The 24,172-nt window shown below is 37.4% G+C and overlaps 1 protein-coding gene across 1 annotated transcript in view; it reads right to left on the bottom strand.

The window, feature by feature from the left end:
• Nucleotides 1–24,172, bottom strand: part of ASXL3 (ASXL transcriptional regulator 3) — a 182,719-nt gene that overhangs the window by 72,659 nt on the left and 85,888 nt on the right. Inside the window, exons 5-7 of the mRNA XM_036245408.1 lie at nucleotides 20,367–20,488; nucleotides 11,353–11,470; nucleotides 10,283–10,402 (exon numbers count right to left, since the gene is read on the bottom strand). Coding sequence (XP_036101301.1) covers nucleotides 10,283–10,402; nucleotides 11,353–11,470; nucleotides 20,367–20,488 — 360 coding nt within the window. The remainder of the gene's footprint in view (nucleotides 1–10,282; nucleotides 10,403–11,352; nucleotides 11,471–20,366; nucleotides 20,489–24,172) is intronic.

The raw sequence follows: 24,172 nt of genomic DNA, 5'->3' as shown, positions 1-24,172 counted from the left end.
GATTTTAATACAGTATATATATTCAGTCAGGGGTTGATAAGTTATGTTATGAGCTGTATCCGGTCCAATTGTTTAGATATTATCTAGGTCAACCTTTTCACAATTCAGAGTTGAATAGTTGTGACAGAAATCACATGACCTACAAAGCCTACTGCATTGGCTCTCTGTCCTCCAACAGAAAAATTGCTGGCCTTTGTTTTAAATAATTAGAAACCAAAGAAGGAATAAAAACAGGATACTGTAACTTAAAAAAAAAATAGGCAAATTTGAAATACATTTTAAATTTTTAAAAATACTCAATGGACACAGCAGAGGAAAGAATTATTAAATAAAATACAGAGTTGATAAAAATATTTAGAATACAGCATAGAACGTAATGAGTAAAAAAAATAGGATAGAGAACGAAATACAGGGAATGGAATAAGCAGTCCGAATGCCTGTCAAAGTTTACGAATGAAGAAAACAGCAGATGGCAGGGAGGCAATACTGAAGAACTAATGGCCAGAATCTTTAGAATGGAAAAAATGACAAGTCTTCAGATAAAGCAAGACTCAAAATCTGAAGGAGGACAAATACTCATTTGATGTGTTGGAATCACAAAACATCAACAATAAAAAGAATGTCTTAGAACAATTTTGAACAAAAATAGATTACCTCCAAAGGGATGACAATAAGACACAGAAAACTTATCCTCAATAGATAACAGATGACATGAAATATCTTCAAAGGGCCAAGAGAAAATGTGTCAATCTAGAATTTCATTAAAAACAGTCTCTCAGAATGGCAATGATACAAGAATATTTTCAATGGAAACTCTGTCCCTTAGAGAATCTTGCTTGTATTAGATTGAAAAATACAATCCAATTATATATGCTTACAAGAGATATACTTAAAATAAAAATCATATGGAGTGGATAAAAATGAGATAAACTTAGAAATACTAAGCAGATATTCAAAACAACAAAAAAGTAATGCTATGATATTAACATCAGACAAGCTGATAAAAGATAAAAAGAACTTTATGGGCATGAAAAAAAGATCATCCCTTAAGTGTAAAATAAATAATTCATTGGGAAATATATTGACCTTAAGCCTGGGTCCATTTAAACAGTACAGCATTCAAAATCTAAAATTCAGAGAATTAAAAAGAGAAATTGGCATTACACAATACTAGTGGGAAGTCGTAACATCTTTTATCAGAAATTGCGGTATCAGACAAAAAAATGTGTCTTAAGAATACAGAGGACTTCAACAACTCAATAATCAATCTGTACCAATGAATTTAACATAGGGCACTGCACTGAGTTCTTAAGAGAAAGCAATGGTTCTTTTTAACATTCAAGGGACAGTCAGTAAACAAAAACAAAACAAAAACAGTGACCAGTGAGTCTCAACAAATACTGGAGAATAATATAAAACCTCTTCTTTTTTTCCGCAATTAGGTATCAGTAACACAAATAGAGCAATTAGGTATCAGTAACACAAATACAGCAACTGTCCAATCCTCCCATACCCATTATGTATTTGCACATTCAAAAGCACATTTCTAAATACTTCAGAACTTAAAGAAAAAAAATTGCAATAAAAATTATAAAATATTTGGATTCTGAATGATAATGCCAAAGTTTGTAAAATGCAGCTGTATTGATTTTAAAGGTAAATTGTATATATTAAGAGGGTGGAAAAAATACTGAAAATTCACATGTTGCACGTACAAATAAAGAAGTTAATAATAAACCTAACAATAAAAACTTAAAAGAAATGAAAGATTATAAAAATAAAAGTAGGGCCCTGGCCGGTTTGGTTCAGCGGTTAGAGCGTCAGCCTGCGGTCCTGAGAGACCCGGGTTCGGTTCCCGCTAAGGGCGCGTACCTCGGTTGCAGTTTGTCCCCGGCCCTGGTCGGTTGTGCGGGTGGCAGCCACTCGAAGTGTTCCTTTCACATCGATGTTTCTCTCTCTCTCTCTTCCTCTCTCTCCCTCCCACTCTACCTGAACAAAAAATGGAAAAATGTCCTCGGGTGAGGATAAAAAAAATAAAAAAATAAAAAAATAAAGGTAGGCATTATGAAATAGAAAAAAAGGACAAAATAATTTTTCTTTTAATAGACTAATAAAAGAGGTACATATGAACATGAATAGGAATTAACAGAAGACACATAATTTGAGATATAATACAGATTTACATGGCAAATATAGTTATAATTAAAAATAGATTTTATTTTTTATTGCTGAAAGTATTACAGATGTCCTCCTTTTTTTCCCTATTGACCCCCTCCTCCCTGCTCCCCCCCTCCTTCCCTTCCCAGTCTAGTGTCTGTGTGGACTAGTTGTGCATATATGCATATAAGTTCTTTGGTTTATCTGTTCCCTCCCCTCCCACCTGGCATCCCTCTGAGGTTTGTCAGTCTGTTCCCTACTTCCATGATTCTGGATCTCTTTTGGTCGACAGCTTATTTTACTATGTTCCACAAATAAGTAAGATCATGGGGTACTTGTCTTTCTCTGGCTTGTTTCGTTTAGTACAATATTCTCCAGGTCCCTCCATGTCATCTCAAAGGGTAAGAGATCTTTCTTTCTTACAGCTGCATATCATTGAATTGTGTAAATGTACCACAGCTTTTTTATCCACTCTCTTACTGATGGACACTGGGCTGTTTCTAGATCTTAGCTATTGTAAATAATAGTGCTGCTATGAACACAGGGGTGCATATATTCTTCCTGATTGGTGTTTCAGGCTTCCTAGGATATATTCCTAGAAGTAGGATCACTGGGTCAAATGGCAGTTCCATTTTTAATTTTTTGAGGAAACACCATATTGTTTTCCATAGTGGCTAAAATTAAGATTTTTAAAAAGCAGAATATAATACTATGACTTTAGCCAATTTCTTTGAAAACAGATAAACTATAAGTTTATAAATTTTCAAATTTAACTTAAAAATAGAAAACCCAGCCCTGGCCGGTTTGGCTCAGCGGTTAGACCGTTGGCCTGCAGTCCAGAGAGACCAGGGTTCGGTTCCCGCTAAGGGCTTGTACCTTGGTTGCAGTTTGTTCCCGGCCCTGGTTGGGTTGTGTGGGTGGCAGCCATTCAATGTGTCCCTTTCACATCGATGTTTCTCTCTCTCTCTCTCTGTCTCTCCCTCCCTCCCTCCCTCCTTCCCATTCTATCTGAACAAAAACTTGAAAAATGTCCTCAGGTGAGGATAAAAAATAAATAAAAATAGTAAACCGGAATAAATTTGTAAATTCTTTTCAAAAAATGGATAAATAAGCCACCCCACCCACCCCACACGCACACAAAGCACTTATCGGAAATAGCTCTGAAGATGAATCTTACCAATACACCAAGAAACTTTCCCATTATTTCATGTTACAAATGTACCAGTGAATAGGTAATGAAAGAAAGCTCTTTAATTCACCTTATGAAGTTTATATAACCTTTATTCCAAAATAAGGATATAGAATGAGCGAGAAAATTTCTTGGCCAATCTCACGTATAAACACAAAGAGTACAAAAGTTGTATCTACCATTTAAAAATCTAAAGCAAATCTAGCAAACACCTAACATTTGTTAAGTCAAGGTGATGGATATGTAGACATCTGCTTTATTAGCTTCTATATTTTTCTATATGTTTGATGGTCTTCAAATTTTTAAAAAAATCACCACTGGGTGAGAATTGGGAAGAAGCTTCTTTTGTTTGGTACGTACCCCTAGCAGGAATCGAACCTGGGCCTCTCTGTGCCACAGGCCGACGCTCCAACCTAGAGACAGAAATGTTAAAAAATGGAGGAAAGGATTTTGCTTAATTCTTTTTTTTTTTTTTTTAATGACCTAAATATTCTAAATGTGAAGGAATTGAGGTCACTTACCAACAGTAATTCTGATTGGAAGGGGTTGTTGGGGAAATGAGAAAACTGAAAAACTTCTGAAATACATGTTATGATCAATATGAGAAGTAGGGGTAAGTTACGCTGCTGGTTACTATTTAGTATGGTACCAAATTGTTAAGACTATCATAGAAAAAATAAAAAAGATTCAGGGAGGTACATCATCTCTTACAGCGACGTCACAGGGAGATCTATTTCAAAGATGTCCATCCAAGCAAAAATATGTTTCATAATTTTGGAACAAAAACAGAACAGCTGAAATTATTGCTAAATTTGCTGCCACACAGAATATTTAATTCCTTTTTAATCATCCTCATGCACTTACTCTTAATTGGCTTAAGAACAATCCAATTATATCTGATTGTCTTATCCTGTTAAAGCTGGTCCCTAATCTCCCTGCTGTCGTCAGAGGACGAAAAGATGTAGTCGTTTTCAAGTGCCTAATTCCTGGACCCCGGAGAGGGGAAAGCAGTGTGGGCGACGGAGGGCAGAGTCCCCCAACTGCACAGTGAGAGTCTGGGCTACATAAGAAGGCCCCAGGCTGATTCCAAGATCAAAAGTCATGGGAGGGTGTGCAGTCGGGGTCAGGGAAATTCTCCCTTGTTTTGAACCAAAGGAGCTGGAAGAGCACCCATCTGAGGACAGGCCACAGACTGGTACTCATGTTGACCAGTGGGCAGCATGCTGGCTGAAACACTCCCACTTCCCACGAGGGAACCCACACAGGATTTACGCCACACACACACACACAGAGGCAGAGACGCACCAGTCACACACAGGGAAGGAGCACCCGCCAGAGCGCACCAGAGCCTTCTGTGGCAGGAGGAAAAGACAGGGCTCAAAATGGAAAGAGTTCTCCATTGCCTCCAAGGAACGCGAGAGGCGTGTTCTGAAAGAGCTCGGAGAAGAGGAACAGGCGTTCGAAGAGTGAAGTCTAAGGGAGAAAATACTTATTTGAGGTCAAAATCTAACCACCTATACCATGAATCCACGCAGTCCTCACAAATAACAAAGACTGCTTAAAAAGTCTACCAGGAAGCACTGGATCCCTTAAGATATAGTACCGGGGTTAATGAGCGGTGGGAATTCTGATGACAAAATAGAATATAAATGTCAAGAACCTTGACATTTGAAAAATAAATAAAACTAACAAAACCATGGCGGTAGGAGGGGCTATGAGTATAGTTATTTCCCAATCCTTTAAAATACACTGTCCAAAGTTAAACAAGTACTTTAAAAAGAAAATCACTCCTAGCTCAGTTTTCATATGTTTAATATCTTTGGAGAGAACTTTTAGCTATAAATATATCTTATGGCAATGTTTAGCAACTTTCCTTTTTGATTTTATTTTTTTATTTTTTTATTAGTAGGCCTAAGTGTAATTAAATTTAATATTTTTAATTTAAATGGCATAGTACAGTTTTTCTATGATGACCTCTGGCTATACTTACACATTAAGAGATGTCAAATAATGTTTATAAAACACTGGAAGGAATTATTTGGGATGATTTAGGCCTATTTTTCAAATTTTATTTTTCTGCATTGATTTATTTTAAAAGTATGTAACATTTTATGAAACCAGTAATGTTATAATTCTTCACTACAAAAAGATGAAACCAAATAAAATATATTGGAATGGATCCCAGAAGTTGGGCTCAGCAAAGACATTTATTACAAACCCCTCGATACATCCATTACAGTCTCAGATTTGTTTGGCAGGCACTTTGTAAACTCCTCTGTGCGGTTAGGTAGGAAGAACTATAATTAAAAACTGGTTTAAGGAAATGACCCCTAATTTAAGGAACATACATTTTAGTTAGGGGAAAATGTGAGAAATTAATACAAAACAAGTGGTAAGACAGAATATCATTAAACAACTTTCTTAAATGTTTACAATCCATCCTCTGAGGGCCCTAAAGACCATGAGATGATAATGTACCTGGGTTATCTCAGAAAATTCCATAGGGGAGGTTTTAAATGAGTTTCATCCTTTGCTAAGATAAGGAGACAGGATATTAAAACAACTGATTAGGCAAGAAAACCATGTACGTCAAACCTCATTTTCAGCTGTCACCTACTTTTCATGTCACTGGATGTGCTTTCAACTGCCTAGTTGGTAGTCTAATATTTACTGTTATAATAATTTTCAGGACATATGATACAAAAGAGCTCTTGTAGATACCATTAGCATTTGTTTTTATGCATAACAGAATGTTTTCTACCATGCATGATTAAGAAATGGGAGAGGACTAACAAAGTTTTGTTTAACATCATCAGAGAAATATTCTATGGATGCTATTTTTTTTAATTGCACTCAATTGCCTCATGTACCATGTCTATTCAATCAGAGAGCTACTCAGAAATATCCTCATAATTTTCATACATAATCCTGGTTAAGAACAGACAAACAAAAATAAAACAAAACACCTATGTCAAAAGTAGTGGGTTCCTAGGCTGAGTGATATATTTCTCATAAGGGTTCACGATCACCATCAGAACTAGGACTGAGGGATGTTGAAGCTCATTATATATATGTGTGTTGTTTTTTGTTGTTTTTTTTTAACTCTATGCTCCTAGCCCTCTCTAGGGAAGTTGGCATATGGAGGGACCTGAGGTCTGTGGTGCATCCTTTACTGCAGGGTCCTCAAGGAAACACACTGGAGTCCATTGTGTGCTGGACTACATGCACGAGATTCCAAAACCCAGGTAAAACCTATCCTTGAATTGGGTGACTATCCTGCAATTTGACACACTGAAATTGCCAGAGACCAAAAGGAAGCACATAAGGGGCAAATAAAAGTATTTCACATCCTGTTAGGGAAATCTCACAATGAGGATGGAAATTTAGATATACACACTAAAGTCTGATTTTAAGTGAATTTTGCTTCAGAATTACCAGTTTAAGTTAGAAAAGACTTACAGCATTTTTAAAAATTTAGAATGGTTTCAACGAGTTAGGGTTTCTATACAGTTACCCTAACCTAGAGATGGCAAGGAAGGTTAAAACCACATTTCTGAAACTGTATGAATGCGATATCTAATTCTCATGGGAAAAACAAATAAGAAAGAACCAGCTCTTCCTGTCTGGCTCTCTAAGGGTTGTCAGGTGTTCATCTTCCTTTGCATTGGTCCTGGAGCTAAACACTGGTTCACAAAGAACGACCTGTCCCCAAGGGCACAGCATCATTTTTATTCAAGGGTATCTAAGTAACTGTTTACTATACTGAAACCTACCGGACGCCTTATACATCCAGATAAACCTACTAGCCCATTCAGTTACTTATAAATAATTCATTTGAAACTTATTCAGCCCTGGTGGAGGGTCATCCCAGGATGCCAAGGTTGTAGGTTCGATCCCCGGTCAGGGTAGATATAAGAATCAATCAATGAATGCATAAATAAGTGAAACAACAAAATTAATGTCTCCCCATCTCTCTCTCCCACCTCCCTCTCTATAAAATCAATAAATTAAAATTTTTTAAAAACGTATTTAGCGCAGCTGGTGTGGCTCAGTGGTTGAGCATCGACCTATACACAAAGAGGCTTCTGGTTCAATTCTCTATAAAGGCACATGCCCAGGTTGTGGGCCAAATCCCCAGTGGGGAGCATGCAGGAGTGGCCAATTGATGTTCTCTCTCATCGATGTTTCTCTCTCTCTCTCTCTCCCTTTGTCTCTCTCTAAAATCAATAAAGGAAAAAAGTTTTTAAACTTATTTAGCACCTACTGAATAAGAAAAATATAATGGGTATGGTGAAAACCTTAAAGATGGACAGGAAGGTCACTATTCCCAAGGAATGAACAACCTAATGGCAAAGAGGGGAGAGCAAAATGTACATATATACGCCTGATGGAGTATAAATACTATCTGGACTCTGAAATGCTTCACATAGAACCGTTTGCTCTGCAAGATCCCTAAGGTCACGGAGCACAACTACCTTCTAAGAGAGACATGGGTGAGTGTCTGGAGATGGTTGCACACAAGGCTCTTTTCTTTCATGTAACATTTTTTTCACTTTTCATTCTAGAGTATTGGGCATATTTGGGAGGCTTAATAAGTACTACTGACTTCATTTGCACAAAATAAGCCATTCCACTAAGCTGCTTGCAAGGTTAGTCAGTCATGATTTCTTCACAGTAATTACCTTCAGTTTATTTTTGACAATTTTTTACCTTAATTGACTTCATTTAAAGGCCCCATTTTTCCTCCATCTGTTTCATTTTACAGGATCGTCCAGGAAATCTTAGAGTTGCTCCCTCTCCTCCAATGTGTCATTAGTGAACCTGAATTTTAGCACCTATGGCAGACTCACGTCATAGAGCACCGTGCTGCCCCTTGGTGTCTATAGGTCTACAATATAGGCTAAAGGATTTGACAGTCAGACCATACCCAAGATTAATGATTTAGACTTTGGAGCTAGCTGTGCCTTGGCTTGTATTTTAGCTGTGTCATTTCTGGGTAAACCTCCTTAATTCTCTGGGCCTCAGTCTCTTCAGCTGAAGAAAGTGGAAAAAACTCTACTGCGTATAATTGAAGTAGGGACTAAATGAGGTAACCTTTGTCAAAATCCCTATATCACTGCATTAAATATGGGCAGTGCATATGATTTTACTTCTCCATTCCTTCATTAAGGTAGCTTCATTATTTCTATTACTTTGTAGTCTAAAAGAAAGCAGGTTAAAAAGAACACTGATATCCTTTATTGCCATTTTAATTTGCTAACAAGTCAGCTAAAATACTCTGACAATACAATTTTTAACACGTAAGATGTTCACTGGCGTGCAGGACTTCTAGGTAACGATTAGATTTTAAAGGAGCCTGACTTGCAGACCTGAGCACCTGAGAGGATCCTGATTAACTGGTACACGTTGTCATTGACTTCCAGCTCTGAAGTCAGCTAAGTAATTAAAGAGCGAGGCCCCGTGCATTGAATTTTCTAAAACTCATGATATAATACTGACTCTACTGAAGTTGTTAGCAGACTATTTTTAACTGAAGGTCACCGACTTTAAATTACTTAGGATATCATAACATGGCATTTTTTAGGACATTCTTTATATATCATTCTCCCATTACAGTTTTCTATTTCAGAAGCTACTCACATTAAATGACTTATTTTACAACATGCAAAAGGCTAGCAAAAAACAAAAACAAAATAAAAAACATCAGTATATGTGTAAGTGTGGTTATACATAAACACACACACACATTTTGGGCTACACAAAAACTATGAAATTATTTAGCCTTGAAAATAATGCAAAAGAGGTAAGTATGCTACACTTAAACAATTGAAACAAAAATAAATTCTGCTTCCCATAAGATATCTTATATAAAAAATATATGTCCTATTCAAACACTTTTTATTAAAAGTATGTTCCTGGAAGTTAGCAAGATTCCTGGTACATAGTAGGCAATCAATAAACCTTTACTAAAAAATAAAAATAAACAAGTCAAAATCTTGCTTGAATTTTACAAACAGAAAAACTCTGCAAATAAGAAATACCCTAAGTTGCCAAGAAAATAAGTGGCAGAACCAGTAATAAAGTTCAGGTCAATAAATTTGTAGTTTCTATCATTTCACAAAATGTTACAATGACCTGGGTCATTATCATTTATTACCCTTATTCAGAGGTGAAACAACTAAGAAATGAAGCCATTTGGTCCAGAGTTCCAACAGGCAGATTCAGTAGAGAATTACAATGTTCAACCCAGGATTGGTCTATTTCCATCTTTTTAATTCTCATCTTCCTTTTCCCTGAATGCTGCTGTTGAGTTACTGCTGAAATCAGGAAGGAAATCTTCAGAAGAAACTCTGGTGCTGAATTGTAAGACCCCTGGACTATGTCTCCCACACTCCTTAGAAATGTTACACTATTTCTCAGACAGGCACCACTGAATATTTCAAGAAGCACAGATGAAACGCAAGGCAGACAGTTTTGCTGCAGCAGACCCCAGTGACAACGTACTCCCGGTTCAATGAACTCTTCATAAAAGTTGCATTTTCCCCCCCAATACAATATCTTCTCATAAAGTGAAATCCAGTTGCAGGAACAAAATATTGCACATTTGAAGAATCATGACTAGGCAGATAATTACTTGAATACATATATCATTTTAAATATCGCACTTTAGCCTTTGTTTCATCCAATAATGTCACTCACAAATTTAGCAATATTTAAGCAATATTTATTAATAATCTTAATGCTTAAGGTCATTCCATTGTAACTACATTTCCTTATTTAGTACCCTTTTGGTTTAGATAAATTGGAAAGATTTAAAAAAATTTTTTTTTTTTTTAGTTTAACCATTAAAAATATGTCCTGAGATTTTTCCATAATTTCATTCAAAAAGATATAAATCTCTAAGATGTGAAATGTCATAGTCTCTTGAACACTCACCTAAACCAGACTTTTTTAATCGTTTTAAGTGCTGACTTGTTTGTTTTCCAGTGGGAGATTTTTGCCCATGTTTCATTTCTTTATCTGAACTGTCTGCTTCACCATTTTTAGATTCGGATCCTAAAAAAGGAAATAGTTATTATGTCATTATCTTCCTCTTGCTGTCCTTGAAAAGAAAAATCTAAAATTGTTTTTAAAAACTGTAGATATAATCTCCTTTCCTAAGAGTTAATTCACTACCTTTGGCCACAATCTGATTCCTTTACTGGATACAAAGAGAAAGCCCAATAAATCAATCAAACAGAACAAAAAGCAGGAACAGATGGCCTAATAGTGGAGTCAAACACACACGTTCGCTGATCTGACAGCTTCTCAAAGAAACACTCCGATCTTTTGTAAAAATACTCGAATGAGCTTCGACAGTACTGTATCATTCAGAGACGATGCGAGACAGAAAAATGAGGCAAGAAGAGAAGCTTGAAGACAGAGATCACACCTTTATAAATAACTTTACGTGGAAGTAGGAACGGAAAATGCTAACACCCATCGATAATAAATAGAATGGTACATAGCTGATAAAGTGACAGGAGGGAAATTAGAAAAGGTCAGGGCTGCACTGAGGTGAGAAGAATGTTGCCAGAACACGAAAACTCATAAAGGATCCCCGCTTTCACAGCAGAGGACTGCAAAACAAATCCACACCCTCGGAAGAACCGCTTTTGATGGCACTGCACACCAGCATGTGGTCCACCATTAAAGTTCAACATTCAAACAAAAGCCAAAGCAACAACAACAAAAATCCACCTAGAAGTCCCACGTATTTTCTTCTACCCATTGACATTAGCAAGTGAAGTCCTTTGAGGATGAGTGAGCTGGTATCTTTTTTCTAAAAGAGCCACATACCCTATTTTTTTTTAATCACTAAAAGAGTCAAAGGTATTAGAAAAATGAAACAAAATCTCAGGTGGAAATAGTATTCAGTCGCAGAGAAAATTCATGACATCTCTCTTCCAGTGAGGAAGCCCCTCGGGGAAGAAACTGGCCAAGCATACCACATTTCAGCTCTTTACCTGAAGGCGAATCCGACTGCTCATCAGACACCTTTAATGGTGTCAAAACAACGCGAGGAACAGTCTTGTTTACCATCATTGAGACTCCATTTCTTCTTTTCTGCTGCTGCCTCAAAGCCTATAAAACATGATAATAAAATATAACATAAAAACATAGTCAAAATGATTTCTCGTGATTGAATTAAATGATCCATTTGCCCATCAGATAGAACCTCTTAAGAGACTTAAATTCCACAGAGTCACTAATTTGTCAGGACTCTTAATAGTCACCTTTATGTCATTTTCCCTCAAAAGCATACAATCAGGCTTTGGCAAAGGGTTTATAAACCTGAGACCCTTTTGGGTGCAATTCCGAAAACAAAGCAGTACAAAAGGTCTGTTCTACCTCAGCAGCGTGGCTTGAAAGCCCATGGAATTTGCAACCATGACTCCCAAGTAAAATAAATGTAAAATAAATGTTTCGAGACCAGGATAAAAATATATGTGTCTGCACTTCTCTTGCAGGTGCATCCTCTCCGGTGCACTGCTCAGTCAATCAAGTTAACACCGAGTGTCATCAGTATGTACAGCAGGTAAGGACTACAGTATTGATGCACTCACTCAGCCGTGGGGAGCGCTGCACAAAATCACTGAACATGGCAGGAATCATTTATTTCTGTGAAGGGAATCAGTCCTAATCTTGGAAACCTTGCAGCACTTGGCTTCTGTCTGCTTGACTTTGGGCATTAACCTTCAGAACACGAACATGTCGGCGTTCTGGCAAATCCAGGGGAAAAAAAAAATAAACAGATACGAGAATAAATCTCTCTAAATGGGAGAGTTGCGTGATTCATAAATGAATCAACCACGGTGATGATAATGTAATAAAAGACATTTAAAAGTTTTGAAATACAGCTTATCTAGCTGATCGATTTACACCGAAAATTACCTGTAATAAAAAGGGTCTTAAACTGACAAAACTGAACACACATTAAATTCACACTTACAGGAATGCTAAACCTCCTCGGGAGGTTAAAAGGCTGACCCCAGACAGTCTGAAACCTTTTTATTCCTGGTTTCTGTGTAATTTCTTCCAATTTTATAACATCTCAGTTACTTGATTAATGTTCTTTGACCAATAGCTGTCACAATCTGTTGAAACACTGCCCTGAGTACATATTCCCTTGCTGTCAGAAATGATGCCATTTTTGCAAAGGGTATGAGCTGAATGTCCAACTTGTTGATCACAGGAGTTAGCAATCCAATAATTACAGAAACAAAAAATTAAATGCCATTTAAATGAGAAAAGGCATACTCAGATTATATTTAAAACCAGATGGGAAAGGGAATGGTTTGAGAAATCTATAACAAATGGTTCTGTTACTAATAACATAAGACATCGTTCCTTCAATTCCTAGATATATTGAGCTTTTACAAAGTCCCTGGCACTGTAGGGGGACAAGAGATACAAAAATGAATAAGATGCCATCCTCCTCACCTTTTACTTGCTCTCAATAATATATTTAATGATAGCATGTGTGCTATAAAATATTTAAGACATTTGCTCTGCTTTCATCAAGGCATGCGCAAACTCTATAACTCGCTCTAGCCTTGTGTGAGAACACAAAGCAATTTATAGACATTAACCTATCAACCCAATAATAAAACAAACTGAGGCAACACAGTGCTTTAAATTACAATTAAGCACATCTTTATCCACAAAGAACTCACAAAATAATAAAACCTATAAGAATAATGACAAGTTTTTAGGAGGCTCTACATCACAGATTTAAACTATTTCTCTTGGCAATTGAAATAGGCATTTAAAAATATTAATTTTATGTCAGGGTAAAGAGGTATATTTTGGAAAATGTTGGCTAAGTCTGAACCAGTATGCTCAGTGGTTAGAGTGTTGACCTGTGCACCAAAGAATCCAAGGATGTGGGTTCGATTTCCAGTGAAGGGCATGTACCTGGGTTGTAGGTTCAATCCCTGGGCTGCCTGGAGGAAGCAACTGGTCAATGTGTCTCTCACAATGACATTTCTCTCTCTCTTCCCCTTTCCTCACTCCCTTCTACTCTCTCTAAAAATCAATGGAAAAAATATCCTCAAGTGAGGATTAACAAAAAAAGTGTTGGTTAAAAAATAAAGAGACATGAAATAACAAGAGACCTGGAAACTTGAATCATAAAATCAAAGATGGCCTACCCTTTTTAGAGCACTTTGTGGTAATAATTAAAGTAATAAAAACTTCATCTCAAGTTTTAGAGCTGAGTAGTCTCTATTATAGAAAAATTAGTAGTTGGATAAAAAGAAACCACGACAGAAATAATATAATGATAATAATGAAAACCCAGAGCTATTCTGAATTTTAAAAAGTCATGGTAGGAATAAAATAATGTCAATCAATATTGAGCCCATTTAAATGATTTTTTTCTGAACATGTATTTCCCACTCAGAAATTTAAACATTTTGTAACATAACATTTTTTAAAATACTGAAATGCAACACTTTGAACCTATAGGGGACTAAAAGTAAGAAAAATTACTGTTTTAAGTGAAGGGACAATGTACTTACTTTATGGTTTTACCTCTAAAAAACAAGCATTATATTCGACCCCAAATAACTTTTCTAGGGGTAAATAAGCAGACACTGGGAAGTCCGTCACAGCAGCAGGCTACTAGGTAAACTCAGGAGCATCTGAGCTCAGGCACCAGTAGCGGCATCTTGACCATATTTACTAGATCAAAGGTCACTTTAGGCAGAGTGATTTTAGGCTCACTGATATTCCAATTCCCTTTCTGGAAAGCAGGATTTAGTGACTGTGGACACTGAGGACTCCCTCCATGCAGATCTGGATGTGGAAGGACGGGGAAAATCAACGTTGACTCAAATGCAATGTTTAGGATAGACCATCTGGACTGGCTCCAAACGAGTCCACAGGCAGGTAGTACAGTGAATCCTGTCTTATATTCCTACACAGAGTAATATATTTCTTATATTCCTGATCTCTCGGTGTAGGGCTCGGATCCTGCAAGCAAAGAAGCTCATGGGTTTTTTTGGGCGGGGGTGGTGGTGGTGGTGATGTAATTATATTTCTGCAACTACATGCACATTGATCCCTCACGCATACGCTGCTTGTGTCCTTCTCATGACTCCTTGGAAAATGTGCAATGCTTTCTGGACCACACCAGCTGGGGTAAGACAGTGACTGAGCGGGGGGCTGAGTGAGTGGGAGCACACACACCTCACGGGGGTACAGGAGGGGCACTGCCTCTTCAAGAGCACCAACACAACTGGACTTGTAGGATTTTTAGGTGAGCTTTCCTGTTTTTAAACAATGTGCCAGACAAAATAAGAACGATTCTGAGTCCAAGTCGGCCTGAGGGCACCAATCTTTGACACCTACTAAACAGCATTCCCAATGCTCCTCACCTCACCAAATAAATGAGTCCGACCACTGCCCAAGAGAGGCAGTAAAATCCCCTCTTCTAAGTGCTGACCTGCCGACGCAAGGGGGGCTGCAGAGGGTGGTAATGACTGCGGGGTGCCACGGTTAAGGGCTGGGCTGTTCAGTCACAGAAAGACTTCACTAGCAGAGTACTGCAGAGTAAATTACTTGGGTAAATGTCCCTGTGAAACAAAGACAGTGTTGCTAAAATGCTTTAAATAGGAAATCACAGAGCTGTTTTTTATATAGGCTGTTGGGGGATGGTCAGTGGCCATCTGGCCTTCTCTTGGTAAGACCTTTGAAGCTGTGTCTAGCACCTCTCTTCACAACAGGGTACACTTGTATCCCATTGTCCTCAACTTTGAGCTCTAACTAAAATTCCAAGAGAACAGAAGTTTCTATTTCATATTATGTTACAAATACAACAGAAGTTAAGTGCTGTTTAACTTATAATTATCTAAATTTTGGTACCCCACAGCCTAGAAAATGTAAATCCATGTAATAGATGAAGAAAATAGGATTAGAAAGGCCACTTCAGCTGGTCCTGGAAGGTTTGCTCTGCACAAGGTACCATGAAAGGGGGAATTCTTTGTTGTTGTGGCAACTTGGGGAAATGAGGGCTTTTTCTGCTCCACACAGAAAGGTATTAATTAGCCCTGGTGGCGCTGTCGATCAATCTGCAAAAGGTTTTAATTTTTTTAATTCTTTTTCTTCATTGATTTTAGAGAGAGAGGAAGGTAGAGGGAGAGAGAGACAGAAACATCGCATTGATTAGCCTCCTCCTGCATGCCCCCCACTGGGGATCAGGCCCACAACCTGGGCATGTGCCCTGATCAGGAATCTAACCAGCGACTTCTTGGTGCATGGGTCGATGCTCAACCACTGAGCCACACTGGACGGGCTGCATATGGTTTTATTTTGACATTTATGTTACTGTATCAGTCTAGATATCAATGAGGCATCTCTAACTGCTTAAGCCTTACCTCTATATTGCAATGCTACTGGAATATCTTATTTAACAACTTTAAATCCTGTAATTTCAAATCCAGGAAGAAGCAATATCAAAACCTAAATAAACAAGTAGATGGCAAGTGTAAGTTCAGTCTACTATGCTGCCCACTGGTATAAAGTTCTCATGTCCAAACTACAGAATATATTGGTCTTGACAAGTTTAATACTTTCAGGTACCATTCAATATGAAAGAAATTTACAGGCAAAAACTTGAAAATACATTTATTTTTTAAAGGAAACATAGCAGAGCTACACCAGTCTAGAAAAAGTAAAGATCTAATCATAAATCCATTATGATTGTAGGTCTATGCGAAAAGAAAGAAATCAAAAGGTGATGACTCAGCATGATTTTCTCTAGAAATGTATTGCAATATTCTCTTATAAAGAGACGATACAGATGATGTATTGTAGAATTGTATACCTGAAACCTGCACAATTTTATTAATCAATGTTACCCCAATAAATTCAATTTTAAAAAGAGACCAAAAACCTGTAGATAAACATTTAAATTTATAAACAGAACGCTTCTGAGATAACTATGCAAACATGACACTGTTCTCATTTCTAGCCTAATGAAATATAAAACCTGAAATCAGAGGCTCTTGTATTAACTTGGAATTTGCATGAACAACGCCTGCTTTATTTTCGTTGAAAAACAACACCGACAATGTAACTTAAGAATGCACTGAATGTAATAAGCCCTTCAACTGAAAAATCTAAGCATACCACATGCTGTGAATGCTAAAATAATTACAAATAAAAACATATGAAACAGCTGGCTGTGTCAGGCACCAACAACTTGCATTGTTGCTGGTATGCTAAATGTCAACGCCCACGTTCAGAAACTGCTATCATGCAACATAACCTTTGGAATTTCACAGTATTGGTCAAACATATAAAGCTAAAGCAAAATGCCAATATTACCTGCTTTGTGATATGAAGAGGGGAAAAGGATATGCAACTTTATGAACAAATGCTACCACCCTACATAAATAATGAGAACAACACAGGCAAGTCCTCCACTATGTTACCTCCCCTAACAGACCAGACTGCATCCTTCTTTAATGTTTCATTTGATCCAATTTAAAAACATCCAAAATATAATCTTTTTAAATTATCCTTCTTTAAAATTCAAAATTTAATTCATTTCATACATTTTAGGATCATTACAACTAAAATAAAGAGACAGGAAGAAGACAGGGTACAAGGTAATTATCAGCAATCTGCTACTCTCCAGAAATTTCTGAATATCCTCATTCAGGGAGGAAAAAAAAAAAACTACTGAAATAATATATTATTCATGCAATTATAACCAACATATGATATTAACTAACATTCTGATGATTAGAAAATAGAAGGGTCTCATGTATTTAGGAACAATGAAAATAATCTATGTCAATAGCCAATAGGCATTATAGCCTCCATAATTACCAGCCTACAAACACACCACAGTCAACAGTAAAAAAACAAAAAAAAACAAAACACCACCAAAGAACTTATATGCATGTATGCATAAGCAATGGACACAGACAACAATGCTGGGGGGGTGGGGGCAGTGGGGAGGAGGGTGTCTGGGGGGGCAGGGAAAACATCTGTAACAAAAACAAATTAATAAAAATTGGGGGAAAAAACCCACTCTCTACAGCAACATGCTTCAGGTGGGGTGGGGGGTGCAAACTTAGGACTAGGAAATATATCTAGCTTATGTTGTATGGAGGTTTGCTTTAAATTACCATCTTTAACTATATTTATGAGTATAAAGTTACTGGATTTTGGTGGTGGGTTTTTTTCATTTACTTCTAAGAATCTACACTGGCCAATGTATAGTTGAACTAAAAAGCCCTACTGACTCAGAATATACTTCTAGTAAAATGATAAGAGCTAATATATTTTTATGCATACCATCAGTATATGCTAATACTACACATAAGCAGTCTGTGTTTGGAAATAATATTCTTAATGACTATGCTATTTTCCTGTCCTTACATGATACAAATATTCAAGAATGTACATTTTTCTTGAATGAAGTCTAAAATGTACATATCCTATTATACACCGTATGCTGGAAGGCAGTATGAGCTAAGAAGGCAGTATCTGAAATGATGATTCAGATTTACTCACTGGATGACCTTAGGTAAGTATCTAACTTCTCTAGACCTGTGTCTCCTCATTTGAAAAATGGGAATACTAGTACATACCTTACAGAATTTATATGAGGATTAAATGGCATAATACATATAAAATGTGGAGTATAATGCCTAGGATTCAGAAAAGTAAATGTCAGTCAATGCAATTATTATCAGAGTCATTCAGCTGGCCCTATGTTCATAAAATCATGATTTGTGCATGTAAATATATATACAAAACATATATTCACAAACACAGAACATAAATATATGGGTATATAATATATACACTTATAAAACTTCTACAGGGCCATTCAACCATCCAAATGAAAGGTAAGCTGCAGATTTGCTGAGCTGCTACAATTTAAAATGCCTCATGTTCAGTCAATTTTTGAAATGCTGTCTTAAGAAATTCAGCAATTATAGGGAATCTGAGCAAAATTCTGCAAGAACAGCTTTTCTTCTAAATGTATTTCCAATATGAATTTGATTATTAATCAACTATTAGCATAGCGCTATACTGTGTGCCATATTCCCCTGGTAACTCATTTGTTGGTTATATAATGGGATGTTTTAAGAAACTAATAAATAGCTCTTTCTGGATATTAAGAAGTTTTCAGAACAGATTTATTAAAACAAAGTTTAGATCCTAAGCAAGCATGAGTCACTTCCAATGAACACATGCTCTACAATAAAACAAAACAAAAAACCACTAACTCAAAGTTGTGCAATGTTTTAGTAATTGTAAAAAATGTTTAAATGATATAAAACCAAAATGAAGGAAGTAAAAAGTAATGAGACATGACAATACAGAGATGTGAATTTTTATCTTTATATTCACACAAAGGAAGATTTCATGGTGTGCACATTTTCTAAATCACTGCTTTTCAGAAGTATGACTTTCATTTATGATCGCATCCAGCATTCTTAAATGCTATGACTACCAGTACCTAGCTTTGTATCTTTTGTTCTTTCATGGTTAATATTTTATTACCTGCATCCTTCTTGCCACCTGAATAAGCCTTTCCTAGGCTTCCCTATCATCATCCACCCTTAATTTCAGCAATTAAAAAGGGACCTCAATACTGAATTCAACTTTGTTCTTTGGCATCTGAAACATTCACAAGAGCAGTGATATAAAGGGCAAAGACTATCTGACCTATGTAGGATGAAACACAGTTACTACCATAGATATAACCCCAATGAATGGAAACACTGCAATTTCAACAATACAGAATAAAAAATAACATAATCCAGTACAAAAATGTTAAATTTCGTTCTTAAGTGTCTTTGTTTGAAGCAGAGGAAAAGGAGGTGGAGACAGTTTAAATCTAGAAGATTGGATGTGACTATTAAGAAACTTTCCATATTAATGGAACTTTGAAAGAAATGTTGAACTTTATTTAAAAACATTGTTTCTCTTTTCTTGTTGTAAATACTGTATCACTAGAATGACACCAGACTAAGGGTCAGCGAGAGGTGAGATAGAGGAGACCTTCATACAAGGATCAAAATAGAAATGTAAGAGTAAAGCATGAATTCAGGGTTAAATATGCAAGCCTTCCATTTACTGACATTATTAGTATGACCATTACACAATGTCCCCGTCTAACCATAGCAGACTTTTCTTCCCTGCACAACTGAGCATGTGCCAGTGTGACAGCTGTAGCTAATGTTTACTGAGTGATTCCTGTGGACTGGACACTCACTCCACCACATGTTGTCAGTGAATCACCTTGCTCAATTCTCAGATCATTCCCACATTTTCTAGACAAAGAATTTGAGATTCAGAGAATAACAGTGGCTTGCCCAGAGTCACACAGTGAGCAGAAACCAAGGTACGTCCTAGCCCAGAGTTCAATCTTATAACCATCACCTCTCACCACTATTTCTGGACAAGGACACACAGGTCAAGACTGCCTATGTGACATCAGGATGATATTACAGAGGTAACCTCCATTCAGCACCAAACAGCACTCACTGACGATGGATATTCTGGAGGTAAGTATGCCACAAGTACTATTTTTATTTGTAACTTAATGCATCTCGGTAATGAGAAGGAAATTATCTGTTTATTTTTTTTTTATGTCAACTATCAGATAAACATGAGACCATAAATAGAGACACTATTTTCAAAATATGCAATTCATTTATGAACCCAATATGTTTACTATAAATCACATGCAAAAAAATCTTAATACAAGTCTTTCTATGTTTCCAAGCACATTTTCCCTCTTCTATTTTACATTAAAGTTCTCAAACAAGCTTCTCCTCGTTTTTAGCATAGGTTAAGATGACTGTACTAAATATTATTGAAGTGGTTGAATTCAGGGCATTTTTATTACCTTCTGATTGCTATGTTCTTATTTATGTTGCTTTCTCTCGTAAGATCCATTACCTTAAGTAGGTAGAAGCAAAGGATGGAGAACAGATGCCAGCTGCCGTACCTGTTTCAGAGCCTTTTTGGTGTGTTGCTGAAAGGAAGACACTAACTTGCTTTGCACCGCTGTGTTAGCAAGGCTTGAATCTCGAGTGGAAGATGCTTCATCAGTTACCTGCTTCGCACAAACTAGAAAGAGAGAGATAATGATATTACTAATTTGAATTCCTTTTTTTATATCCACTGTAATTAACTTGGAGCTTTTCTCCAATTGAAAATGGATACCTAAAATAAAGCAAAAGAGCACAGTAGAAAGAATATCTCAATTTGAAAGAAGGGATCAATTAATAACTGTGGCCGCAGTTACATTCAACTTAAGTCTCCATTTTCTTTCCCACTAATTGATGGTAATTCCTATGCCATAGGGCTATTGTATGGGCATAAAAAAAAGTGCACAGCCCTGGCCAGTTTGGTTCAGTGGTTGGAGCGTCAGCCCACGGACCAGAGAGTCCCAGGTTCAGGTCCCGCTGGGGGCACATGCCTCAGTTACAGTTTGTCCCTGGTCCCGGTTGGGGTCATGTGGGTGGCAGCCACTCAGTGTGTCTCTGTCACATTGATGTTTATCTCTCTCTCTTCCTCCCTCTCTCCCTCCTGCTCTATCTGAAGATCAATGCATAAGTGTCCTTGGGTGAGGATTTTTTTTTTTTTTTTTAATCCTCATCCGAGGACATTTTTCCATTTTTTGTACAGACAGAGTAGGAGGGAGAGAGAGGAAGAGAGAGAGAGGGAAACATCGATGTGAAAGGGACACATCGAGTGGCTGCCACCCGCACGACCAACCAGGGCCGGGGACAAACTGCAACCGAGGTACGTGCCCTTAGCGGGAACCGAACCCGGGTCTCTCCGAACCGCAGGTGGACGCTCTAACCGCTGAGCCAAACCGGCCAGGGCTTGGGTGAGGATTTTTTAAAAAAGAGCACAATATCTGCCTCAAGAGTTGGGAGTTAGTAGAGACTGCAAATCTGAACCTGGAGATCGGGCAATACACAGTATTGTGAAGAAACCATTTAAATTAATGAAATTGTTTTAAAGATATCAACCGTGGAGGTACTATCATTTTTCTATTCCTCCTCCTACAGAATGGCCTACTGGGGCATGTTCATCCTCTCCTATGGGCCACGTTACATAGTATGTAAGAGAAAAAATGAAATCCAAGATGCTGGGTGTCAGTTCAAGACAATTCTTTTCAAGAAAATCAAGCCCTCTGCAGATTACAATGTGATTGGCCATGTGCACAAGACTCAAGCTTTCCTATTGCCTATTCTACAGAAGACATTTTCTTAGAAAAGATTGATTATTTTAGGAAAACCAATGCCTCGTTGACATGTTACCAAAGGCCCACATTCACCTCCTGCTCTATGAAACCTATGGCAGAGTAGAGCACTTCTCTCGGTCCTCCTCAGACATTCCCCCCAGAAACGAGGTTTAACACCGGAGTGGCTTTTGCAAGAACACAGATGCGAACCCTTTTCTGTGCTCACTAGGGGAGAAGGAGTTATTTGGAAAATCAAAGTGAGTAGCACCGTGGTTAGTGGCAGAATGGAGGCATATGTCAAAGGCAGGAGGCAAGAGGAAGTTAGATGGAAGAAAATAACTTAAGAACATATCGTTAAAGCTCAAAATGTGACTTTTTAAGGGCAAGAGGGTTAACACTAATCCAAGAGAATTTTCCAAGGAACAGTAACTCAGGCAGATTCCGACATTCGTGTTTTTAAAAGAGGGGGGTAGAGTAAAAGTTATTCTAGTCCAACATGGAAGCATATGGAGGTGCACGGTGTTGAGAACACTCAAGCTGCTTATGATAGACTTGGGCGCATATTGCCCAGAAATGAAAATGTGGTTCATGAAAGATGATGTTTAGAAAAAAAAGAGTTCACCAAGTTTTGTTTTAATACAGAAAGTAATCAGGAAGCCAAAATGAACACGTTTTGGAAGATAAAATAATTATCAGTTATTAATGCCAGGCACTTAACATATGTGATCTCATTTCATCCTCACAGCTTCCTTGCAAAATGGACATACTGGAGAGACAAAACTAGAGTTCAGAAAGGCTCAATAACTTGCCCATGGTCACACAGCCAATGAGACCACAGTGCTGGATTCCAAGGCCAGGCCCTTAATTTTCCACTTAAAATATTTGGCTTCAAAGACAAGAACTGATGCAGAAAATTCAATGTCTAAAGAAGCCTAACTTACTTGCATCATGTTGGCAGTACTGAAATGGGAAGTTAATAAGGGCACAGGGAACAACTCAGCCCCTGACGTGAAAAAATTGAGAGCTGTTGGTGAAAATGATTGGCCCAGAAAATGCTATGGTTAAAGTAGCAAAAGGGTTTACCCATGGATATAGTAAGAGAAGTCCTTGAACTAAAGATCAGGTGACTTTTTCTATTTGATACAATATGACATTTTCCCTTAAAACAGTCTCAATGTTCTAGTTAAGAAACATTTTATAACACTGCTTGCATAAACCAGGGCTCCTTGAGTCTCTCCTTGAATGATCACTAGAGCAATCTGTAACACTTTGACAAAGCTTACTTAATAAGAAATATTAGAAATAATAATCAGTGTACAATGTAAAGATTAATTTATTTTTATACAGATTACATCGATAGCCTTTTCAATGTTCTGAAGTCTCTATAAAGTGTGACACATTGGGGGAGGGGGGAGTTTGGCAGGGAGGAAGTTGGCAGATGGAATATAATGATCCCAAATGATTGGACCCAAACGAATGTGGTATAAACCTAGCCAGAAGTAAAGTGTGCATTCGCAAATATATTTTATTACGTTTCCATTCTTAGAGAAGTATTTCCAACTTAAAAAGGTGTGTGTGGGGGGGTTTACTGGTTAATTAAAAAGAATAATCAAATGCACCACATGGATTTTTAGGGACTCCATGGAAAAGATAAGAATGCTTCTACCTACTAGACATGTAATCAAATTTACCAGTTTTCTTAGGAAATTATATTCTTCATAAGTATTTCAAAGGTGAACTTCAATGTAGCAGGATCAAAAACCAACAAATGCTTAATCGGGGTACATGTAATGAAAGCCTGTGTCCTTCCACATTTTCTGACTGCACAGTAAATGTAACCAGTGGCCCTTCCTGAGAACAACAGATACCTAACTGATGACTTGCTCTACTTCTCTTTGACTTAGGAAACCATTGGTAACATGCTACCTGTTTCAGTATCACTATATATGATGTATAGTTTGGTTTAAATTCACTATTAAATTCACAGTGTTAACAGTGATTCACATACATTTACACAGTGTTTCCAACAGGAAGATTTTGTTCCATTTAGAGGCCAGAATTTCTGATGGAAGGCAGGACAATAAAACTGAAACATTGTCAAGAAATACTATGAAGTTTTTTCTCAAGATGATTTATTTTGCTTTACACCAACTCTATTTCGCTTTATCTTGCCTTCCAAGACCCTAGTGCGGCATTGTAAGAATTCCTTTTCTATACAGTCATTTTTCTCCTCAATGCTTCTTTCTGGAATTTAGTCCTGTTTTTCTGGGTTAAACTATTTTCCCGAATTAGTTGTTTCTGATAAAATAATTATAGAATCTTAACAAACATAAATGGTAATAGAAAATAAAATCGCCCTGGCCAGTTTGGCTCAGCGGTTAGAGCGTCGGCCTGCGGTCCGGAGAGACCCGGGTTCGGTTCCCGCTAAGGGCATGTACCTCGGTTGCAGTTTGTCCCCGGCCCTGGTTGGTCGTGCGGGTGGCAGCCACTCGATGTGTCCCTTCACGTCGATGTTTCTCTCTCTCTCTCCCTTCCTCTCTCTCCCTCCCACTCTATCT

The sequence above is a fragment of the Molossus molossus genome, unplaced genomic scaffold, assembly GCF_014108415.1.
Source record: "Molossus molossus isolate mMolMol1 unplaced genomic scaffold, mMolMol1.p scaffold_m16_p_6, whole genome shotgun sequence".
NCBI lineage: Eukaryota > Metazoa > Chordata > Mammalia > Chiroptera > Molossidae > Molossus > Molossus molossus.
This window is presented reverse-complemented; position numbering and strand designations above follow the sequence as displayed.